This window comes from Gossypium hirsutum, chromosome A06, assembly GCF_007990345.1.
Source record: "Gossypium hirsutum isolate 1008001.06 chromosome A06, Gossypium_hirsutum_v2.1, whole genome shotgun sequence".
NCBI lineage: Eukaryota > Viridiplantae > Streptophyta > Magnoliopsida > Malvales > Malvaceae > Gossypium > Gossypium hirsutum.
Window position 1 is genome coordinate 112457688 of NC_053429.1, and position 10264 is coordinate 112467951.

At 34.1% G+C, this 10264-nt stretch overlaps 1 protein-coding gene across 2 annotated transcripts; it reads left to right on the forward strand.

Moving 5' to 3' along the window:
• Positions 1–861: 861 nt before the first annotated feature.
• On the forward strand, positions 862–7398 carry LOC107961844 (protein STRUBBELIG-RECEPTOR FAMILY 6). Of its 2 annotated transcripts, none has more exons than XM_016898006.2 (16): positions 862–1062; positions 1904–2036; positions 2133–2204; positions 2294–2359; positions 2459–2530; positions 2625–2696; positions 2804–2875; positions 2957–3022; positions 3114–3176; positions 3263–3579; positions 4271–4554; positions 5181–5452; positions 5913–6045; positions 6429–6571; positions 6670–6826; positions 6930–7398. In XM_016898006.2, exons 1-16 carry the CDS (start codon positions 972–974, stop codon positions 7089–7091), a joined length of 2175 nt encoding a protein of 724 aa, XP_016753495.1. In that variant the 5' UTR covers positions 862–971; the 3' UTR covers positions 7092–7398. The 2 variants fall into 2 exon arrangements, with proteins under 2 accessions (XP_016753495.1, XP_040971549.1); XM_041115615.1 differs by lacking the exon at positions 862–1062 and adding an exon at positions 1473–1701.
• The last annotated feature ends 2866 nt before the right edge of the window (positions 7399–10264 follow it).

Sequence of the window (10264 nt, forward strand, 5' to 3'; positions counted from 1 at the left end):
GCTCTAAACTGAAACTATGCGAAAATTATGATCACATAATTTACATCTGTCAAAAACAAAAAGCAAGACAATGGAGTGGTTTTGAAACCCCAAAAAATCAATGGGTAGTAATGGTATAATGATTACAAAAAAGATAAAAGTAATATTTAATCCTTTTAACTTGTCAGTTTTTCTCAATTTAGTCATAGATCTTCTTTTTAGTTTCCATTAATTTTTGAATTTGGTGATTTTTTTAGTTTTGACCCATTGAATGATATGATAATCTAAGTTATATCATATTATCATCTAAATTTAAAAAAAAAATTTAAATTTTTTATGTAATAATATGGCGCAACCTTAAATTGTCATATTCCAAAATATAATAATGTAAATTTTAAAAACAAAAACATATAAGCCTTGTGAAAGTTAGGAATGCTATTTTATTATTGGAAAATTTTAGCAGTGGCATATGAATCAAAGCAATGGTAGCATTTTAAATGAAAGAAATGACAATTATCAAAGCTAGATACACCTACTAAAAGTGTAAGCGACTCCTTGCATTTTCATTTTCTTATCAGTGCAAGTTACATTAAAAGAAACAAATTATAAAAAAGAAAAGAAAAGGAATTTGTGATGTTTATATATGTAAAAAAAGTTAATTTAATTGATAAGTAAGGAAACAAATTAAGAATTATTTAATTATTGATTAAAAATTATTTTATGTAACATTTATTGAATTAAAAATGGTAATTCGTGTTATAGACAAGGGCCGTTCAATGTAAAAATATTTAACTTTTGTGGGATTTGGATTCTACTGGTTAAGTCGTGTCTGCTAGCTTTTACTTAGTTATAGTGGCTAAATAAATATAAATTCTTTAGAGTTAAAAAAAATAAAGATTATCATTTAGAAAAAAAAAAGGAACGAAGAGTAAGTATAAACCCAAAATCATTTCTGGTTAGTGGGAACTGGTAAGTGAGCATTTTGGAGAGAGATGGCAGAAATTTGGAGAAAAGGTTTGGTTTTGGTGCTGCTTACAGTCTGCATTTTGGGATGTGCAAATGCTGCTACAGATCAAGGAGATGGTTTGTGTTACTTTCCCTTTGCCTTTTCTCCATATTTTTTAAGATTTCTATATTCTGCATATGGCTACCTTTTCTTGCCGATTCTGTATCATCTGTGGTGTTTCTTTTTTGGTTCTTTATCTGCTTTTAGGTGATTGTGGCTTAAAACGAACTTACTTGATTGCATTGCCTTTTTCTTGCTAAAACTTCGTCAGTTTTGTTTATTATTTGCAAAGTTTTCACCTTGCTTTCAAAGGTGGGTTTTGTTAGATTATGGAGATAAGAATGGGAAGTTTAGGATTTCAGTTCTGAATTCAATTCTACTCGTAAGTTTGTAGGATATATATTCCTGGACGAAATTTCTAATCTTTTTGACTCTTCTCTGAAATGCTTCTTTCTGGAACAAGCTAATCTTTCTCCCCACTTCTCTTGCTGGGTGTTAATACAATTTTTTTTCCATGCTTGTGGACTCATGGCTATCTTGCCTTACCATCAGTATAAGCATGGATATAGCATTAGCCCAAATTAACTATTTGTTAAGACTGCATTATGAAGACCAAAAAGAGCTCTTGTATTTGTATGTCAAAATTCCCTGTTTTGATGCGGTTCCTGTAGCTTTGGCTAAATTTCTGACTTACCATTTTGCTCATTAATAGCTAGGTCAGTAATCACTTGAAGGATGGCTAAATATATATTTACTAGAAAGATAAATTTGTTAAACATATATTGTGTGCATGGAAGCACAGTAGTCCATATGAGTGATTGTAATGAATTGGTTTCCATGAACGTTTGCAACCGAGAAGTGGAAGAATTTAATACTTGTGATTAAAACTACTCTCCTTGTGGGATGTTTGATTTGCAGCTTCTGCCCTAGGGGTTATGTTCAGCAGTTTAAATTCACCACAGCAGCTAACTGGGTGGACCGCTAACAATGGTGATCCATGTGGGCAGTCCTGGAAAGGTGTTACTTGCTCAGACCAACGTGTCACTGAAATGTAATCTTCTTTTTTTTTTTTTTTTCTTTTTTCCTTTGAGATATCTTAAATCAGCTGATGCTAACTATTCTTCTATTTGCCTTTTTTTTTTTTCAGTAAGCTGTCAAATCTCGCACTTTCCGGGTCAATGGGTTACAGCCTTCAAAGTTTGACATCATTGAAGGAACTGTAGGAAATCTAATCTTTAGTAGTGGATTGGTTTTCTTTTCTTACATCTATAAGGTAATATTTATAGTGATATTTGATCGAATCTGCAGGGACTTGAGCAATAACCATCTTGCAGGTGATATACCATATGATATTCCTCAAAACTTGCAGCGATTGTATGTTTCAAACTTGTATTTGTTTCCTTTCCTATTTCTTCTGTTTCTTTTCTTATTTTTTAACGATTTTTATATAATATAATGTTCACTTGTCTGCAGAAATCTTGCATTTAATCAATTTACTGGAAGTGTCCCTTATTCCATAAATCAGATGCATTCTCTTCAATACCTGTAAGTAGTGTTCCAAATATTCAATTGTTGACACAAGGTCTGTAGAAATTTAAATTGATGCACTCTTTTTTCTTTTCTATTTCTGGAAATGCAGAAATCTTGCACATAACCAGTTGCAGAACCAATTGAGTGACATGTTTGGACCACTTTCTTCCCTCTCTACATTGTAAAATGTTCTTCCTACCACCATTCAGATTATGTTGTTTTCCGTAGATGCCTATCTTTAAGTTAATTTAACACTGAGCTAACAGTTATCTTTATTCTTTGCTTCAGGGATCTCTCTTTCAATTCTCTGACTGGTGATCTCCCTGAGAGTTTTAAGAATCTTACTAGTATGAACACTATGTAAGTAGTATAGGAAATATCTTTTGTGGAACAAGTGCATATGGTGGAATCTCCTGAAATGTGCTTTTTTCCCTTTTGCAGGTACTTGCAGAACAACCAGTTTACAGGCACTATTTATGTGCTTGCCAATCTTCCCCTTGACATTCTGTGGGTGACCCGTTATCATTCTTTTGTTTCCAAATAATGTAAATGACCCTGTAATACTAACCTTTGTGATAGTCGTTTTTATGTCTCACAGGTATGTCTCCGATAATCGTTTTACTGGCTGGATACCTGATCAATTGAAAAGCATCAATTTGCAGTAAGCATTTGACTTAAATATCAAGTGCCATGACTTCTTTGCATTAAAGTCCTTTGCAATTTCAATCTGAATAATCTTCATGACAGGAAGGATGGTAATTCCTGGAGCTTGGGGCCTGCACCTCCACCTCCTCCTGGTACCCCTCCTGCCACTAGAAATAATAGAAATCACAAATCTGCTAGCAATAGTTCCCCATCGGATAGTGGTTCTAGTGGTGGGCCTGGTGGGGGTAGCAAATCAGGGATTGGAGGTGGAGGCATAGCAGGAATAGTAATATCCATCCTTATTGTTGGGGCTCTTGTAGCATTCTTTCTGGTGAAGAGAAGATCCAGGAGGACATCCTCAGATATTGAAAAGCTTGATAATCAACCCTTTGCTCCTCTTCCTTCTAATGAAGTGCAAGGTAACACAGTCTATTTGCAACTCTGCATGGTGGCCAGTTAAATTTCACCAAATAGCTATCTTTACTGTTTGCTCACGTTGCTTGGAATGCTGCTGCATTGGATTTATTGATGAAGAGATTTCGTGTCTTTCATTCAAGCTGCAGAAGCTATAAACTTACTCTTGTAGTTAATAAATCTCTTAAGGATATCCAGGACTTTCGTTTAGAACTTATCTCCTTGGTTTTGTAACTTTAGACTCCAATTTGAATATGCTATGTATGCTCAAAGTAGTAGAAATGCAAAGAACTTATGATGTAAACAATTCAGTAAGTTAGAAGAAAATATGCTTCTGTGAAGATCCTTTCTTGACTCCATGATTTGATAGGCATTTCTTCATAGATTGTGAATTTAAGCCATTTGCTTTCATAAAGGGATATGGGAGTCTCTAACTGAAGCCTCTTGGTTCTTTTCTACTTTTAGCCCCGGGGGGAGGGGGTGTTGTTTTCAAAATATTCTGATTTTATCATGTTGAAATGCTATTGTATACTGCTAGACGTAATTTAACTTGTGATTGCTGCTGTGGGCTGCACATAAATTGTATAGCATTTGTTTGCTTTTATAATGTCTATGTTAATTTTTTTTTATCTAAAACATTTTTGCTTCTCTTGATCAAACTATTTGTTTCTTCTCATGCTTAAAATTGCATTGCAGAAATGAAATCTATACAGTCTGCTTCTTCAGTTGACACCAAGACCTTTGATACACCTGCTTCAATAAACCTTCGACCCCCACCTGTTGACCGTCACAAATCATTTGATGAAGAAGACTTTTCTAAAAAGCCTTTTGTTGTTAAGAAGGCTGTTGCAGCTCCTAAAAATGTTGCATCTTATTCAATAGCAGACCTCCAGATGGCTACTGGTAGTTTCAGTGTTGAAAATCTTCTTGGTGAAGGATCTTTTGGACGTTTTTATCGAGCTCAATTTGATGATGGCAAGGTGTGAATCTTCCTCCCGCAAAATCTATATTCATGTCAAAATTAATGGAGCATGATCTGTGCATTAATATTTTATAGCAACTTCTGTTTTACTACATGCTCTATCTTGAGAAATACTCTTTTCATAAGTATATTTAATCTTTGTATGCACCTCTATTTCTACAATCTTTAAGTGTGGTGCATGAGTTTTTTCAATAAGAAAGTACTTGGTTGGTTGGAAAAGTGGAAGGAGGGTGTGGAAAAGTGAAAAGAAAATAAATTTTGTGTGTGCTTGGTAGGAAAGAAAAGTGAGAGAAAAGAAAATAAGAAAGGTAAAAGGTGGCCATTTTCCATCCTAGTACATAAAAACAAATTATTCCAAATGAGAGACATGCATGTTAGTTTCAAAATTATGCATTTTTCAAAAGTTTCATTTCCTTTCCTCTCATTTTTCAAATAAAAGAATGAAAATTATTTTCTTTCAATTTTTTCAGTTTTCTTACCAAGCACACAAGCAAAACCTAAGAGATCCCTTTTTCATCTCCATAATTGTTTTGCCCGTAGTTTGTGGTTTACTTGCCATAAGTTTTTTAAGAATTTTCTACTCAGTACGCACCTTGCTGGTACCTTGTGTTCATACTGCCATAGGTTCTTGCTGTGAAGAAAATAAATACATCAGTTCTTCCCAGTGAACTGTCTGATGATTTTATAGGGGTAGTTTCAAATATCTCCGAGTTGCATCACACAAATGTCACAAAGCTGGTTGGCTATTGTTCAGAGCATGGACAGCACCTACTTGTCTACGAGTTCCACAAAAATGGCTCACTCCATGAGTTTCTGCATCTATCAGATGAGTACAGCAAGCCATTGATTTGGAACTCCCGTGTCAAAATTGCTTTGGGGACTGCACGTGCATTAGAGTAAGTCAATAATTTGATAATGGGAACAATAGCCATTATTTCATCTCATTTTAGATCATCACAGCTGGTAGAAGGGGCTGCCGTTAATCTCCTTTTACTCTTTTTCCCTCTTGTAAGCGGCTAATGTTGAGCCCCCTAATTCCCAGTAACTTCTATTTTCCTCCCTAGTCTTCTTTTCCGTTTATACTGGGTTTTGGCATTTGCATCATGCATGTGAAACTGTTCACCAATTTTATGTAGATTGTGTTCAAGTTTTGCCAACTCTAGTTACTAGACCCTTTGAACCTTGCAAAGCCAGGTAGTTATGTGATGAGGTTGAAGATATTGGCGTCCCTAGCAATACCCAGTTGATGACAATTGAGAATTAACTATTTGTAAATATGCTAGTAGTATCTATTGGCTGTTAGTGATTATTATCTCTTGTCAAATGGCTACAAAGAATTCATAATTTTTCTTAAAGGTACCTGCATGAAGGTTGCTCGCCATCTATTGTTCATAAGAATATCAAGTCAGAAAACATCTTACTTGACGCTGAACTCAATCCTCACCTTTCAGACTCAGGCTTGGCAACCTTTTTTCCAAATGCAGATCAGGTAAATCTCATTAGTTCAGTTATTGAGTTTCCAGTTAGCTCTGCACAACTATGTTGTACTTCATCTATATTTGAACCTGTCTTGTCTCTTTTGTTCAATGGGATTCTTCTTTCCAATTACTTGCATTGCATATGTTAATTGGTATTTTTACAAGTTTTAGAGGTATCAAACCATTTTTTGACCACAAATGTAGTGACTGTTTGAAAAGTTTTAAAATGGCTTTCTATGCATCCTCAAAAAGCATTACGTTCCACTTGAATTGAATTTTGTGAATTTCATGGTCTATGAACAGTATCATTCAGGTCTCTAATGCACTAGGGTTTTCTGGTGCAGCTAATTGGATGCTAAAAGTGAATGATTAATGTAGGGTATTTGTTATGCAGGTACTAAATCATGATGATGTTACCATGTCTGGATACGGTGCACCCGAAGTTACCATGTCTGGTCAGTATTCTCTTAAGAGTGATGTTTACAGTTTTGGAGTGGTTATGTTGGAACTTCTCACAGGACGTAAGCCATTTGATAGGTGAGGAATCATCTATGAAGTATTTGGTATTCCATCGTTCGATGTATTAGCATCCATTTAGTTCACCGCAATTCTAAGTATGCGAATGTTTTGAACAGCACAAGGCCAAGACTAGAGCAGTCTTTGGTTCGATGGGCAACACCTCAGCTGCATGATATTGATGCTCTATCTAAGATGGTTGACCCTGCACTTGAAGGGCTTTACCCGGTTAAGTCTCTCTCTCGGTTTGCCGACGTTATTGCACTTTGCGTCCAGGTAATGTCTTGGTTGAAAAATGCCAAGACAACTTGTGAGCTGCTTGTTTCATCTTCATTGCCGTAGCATTTAACTGATCCTTTTAATTGTCTCTCTGGAACAGCCGGAGCCCGAATTCCGGCCTCCTATGTCGGAAGTGGTTGAAGCATTGGTTCGACTAGTGCAACGAGCTAACATGAGTAAGAGAACAATAGGGACAGACCAAGGTGCATCTCATAGAACCGATAACGCTGTCGCTGATGATGCACATGACTACGTGTCTTGAATGGATATGAAGTAGACGCTTTGACTGTTATGGTGACGAGGACTTTAGATTGTAATCATGTCGAGTATTATTGTTTTTTGGTAATATTATTGTAACTAATAAAAATATACACCCCCTAACTTTAGCCTAAGTTTCAAATCAGCCCTTCACTTGGTAATATGTTGCAATGTAGTCCAACCCCATGAATTGAAATTCTTTCACCGTTGTGTGCATGTTAAACACTACATTTCCATTTTATTCCCTTAAGTAAATATCACAGGAAGCTGCAGATGTAATAATGCCCTAAAAAAGTAAAATTTTTCACAAATATCTTTCCCTTGTTTCTGCAACGTTTTTTCCTTTCTATCTGGTAAGCCCTAATGAAATAAATAAAAGGGTTATATATATGTATTGACTCTTGAACTTATCCATTTGTATCTAGTTGGTCTTTAAAGTATTTTTGGACTTAATTGGTCTTTGAACTTCTATTTCGTCAATCAAATCTTTGAACTATCAAAAAATACTGAAAAGATGAATCGTCAGAGCTATATTGATATGTTGATAACACATTGTTTTTTATAGACTGATAAGCAACTAACTAGTAACTGTCTAGTAACTAGTAATAATAGACTTAACTGTCAACTAAATAGTAATTGACTTAACTAATTAGTCAATAGTCAACAACTAACTCTAACATTCTCCTGGTCATTGAAGTTGTTGAGAAAATGAAAATTGTTTGAAATCCACCCAGCTGTCAAAGAGTTACTAGCTTCAGTAAAAAGATAAGACTCGAAGCTTTGACCGGAGTAGAACAAAAGTTGACTAAGACAGAGGCTTAGTAAGAATGTCAACAACTTGATCACCAGCGGGAACATTATTAACCTCCAGTTTTCCTGCAGCTATCTTCTCTCGAACAAAATGTAAATCAATTTCAACATGCTTCATTCGTGCATGATGAATTGGATTTAAAGCCATGGCAACAGCTGATGTATTGTCACACCATAACAGGCTTGGCAAGTACTGCAACCCACATCTCTGCTAATAGTTGTTCAAACCACAGTATTTCAAACACTGAATTGGCCAAACTCCTATATTCGACCTCAAAGAAAGACCTTGATACTACAGACTATTTCTTGTATCCCCAAACAATGGGAGTGCCTCCTAGGTAAAGCACATAACTTGAGGTAGACTGCCTATTATCAGGAAAGGAGGCCCAGACAGCATCAACAAAACATTCAAGAACATTTGCAGATGAGGCTTTGTAACACAACCCATAATCCATTATGCTTCGCAAATATCTCAATATTCTTTTAATTGCACGCCAATAAGTCTCTAAGGGGGCATTCATAAACTGACTTGCCTTCTTAACGCTATAAGCAATGTCAAGTCGTGTCAAACACACATTGTAAAGCACCCATTATTTTCCTATAGTGTGACACATTTGAGAAAGGCTCACCATCAGTAGCACTTAACCTAGGTAAGGTCACACCATAAGAGTGGGAGTTGAAGAAGCACCAACCATGGAAGCTTTAACAAGAAGCTTTTAAATATACAGCCAGCCCTCTTTATATCAGTCATTTGTTATAATAGTCAAGTTTATAGTAGAACCAATTTTTTTTGTTTTATTTTAACCATCTATAATAGATTTTCACCTATAACAACAACCATTGTTATGAACTACATTCTTTACTAAATTAATTCTCTATAATAACATATTGCCTAAAATTTTAAGTAGTTATTTCATATAATCAAGTCTATTAATTATAATTTATTAAATAAAATTTATCTTAATTAAAATATTATTTTTTTATTAAATATCGATAGCTAAACAAGTTGACAATAAAAAACTGATATCCCTTGACGCGTATCGATGATTTATTGACCAGTTTAAGGGAGCATTCATCTTTTCTAAGATTGATTTATATTGGGATATTACCAATTGAAGGTATAGGATAGTAACGTACCAACTACAACGTTTTGTACAAGGTACGATTATTACAAGTTTCTGGTGATGCCATTCACATTAACAAACGCTCCTGCGACATTTATGGATCTCATGAAAAATATATTTCATCCTTATTGGATCAATTCATAGCGGTATTCATCGATGATATCCTGATATATTTGAAATCAGAAGCGGAACACGATAAGCATCTTAGGATTATATTGCAAGCTTTATGAGAGAAGTAATTTTTCATAAAGCTCAGTAAGAGTTTTGGTTATCCGAGATGGTATTTTCGGGACATGCTATGTAACGACCCAATAGCCAGGGGTGTCGGCAAGTGCATTCCTGAGACTCCATTCCCGTAAATCAGACTCGTAAATATTTATTAAAAATATTTACAAAGCTAGTTGTGTAGTTAATTAGGTTTTGGTTAAGTGAAATTGCATGATTTAAGAGTAATTAAGTATAAGGACTAAATTGTATATAGGGTGAAAGTTGAATTATAGATTAAAGAAAAATTAAATGGACTAAAGAAGCAGTTATGCCATTGTTCTTTAATGAGTCGGCATAAGGTAAGATATTTATAAATTTAACATATATTATAATAAAATAAGTTTACTTAATATTTAAGTATATATATTATTATAATAATAAATTAATGGATAATAAAATAAAATAAGTAAATGGAATAGAAAGTCAAAGCCAAACAAAAATAGAAAGGAAAGAAAGAAAAAGAAAAAGAGAAAGAAAGACGCAAGTCTTAGGGACTTCTAAGTTCAAAGCTCAATTGATTAGTCAATTTAGTCTTTTTTTCTTGTAATTTTATGTTTTTGAAATCCTAGTGTTAAGTACTACCCGAATCATGTCGAAATTTTAGCAATTATTGAGTTTTTAAGTATTGTTAATGTTGAATAATTTTACTATTAGGGATTAAATTGACAAATTTTTAAGTTAGAAATGAAAAAGAATTAAATTGGAGAATGAATTTTAAATTTTGAATAATAGGGACTAAATTGTGAAAATTTTAAACTTTAGGAATTGAAGTGAAATTAGGGAGTTAAATTTAGTTTAAAGTGGAAATTGTATGAAAATATAGCATTAATTGTGAAGAATAAAAATTAGTCTCGGTTTAGGGACTAAATTAAAAATTAGGCAAATATTGAGTCAAAATTGAAATATTCAATATGAACTTCAATTGTGTTGTATTGATGAATTTTAATTGTTTTAGTTCCATAGCTAATGTTGTATC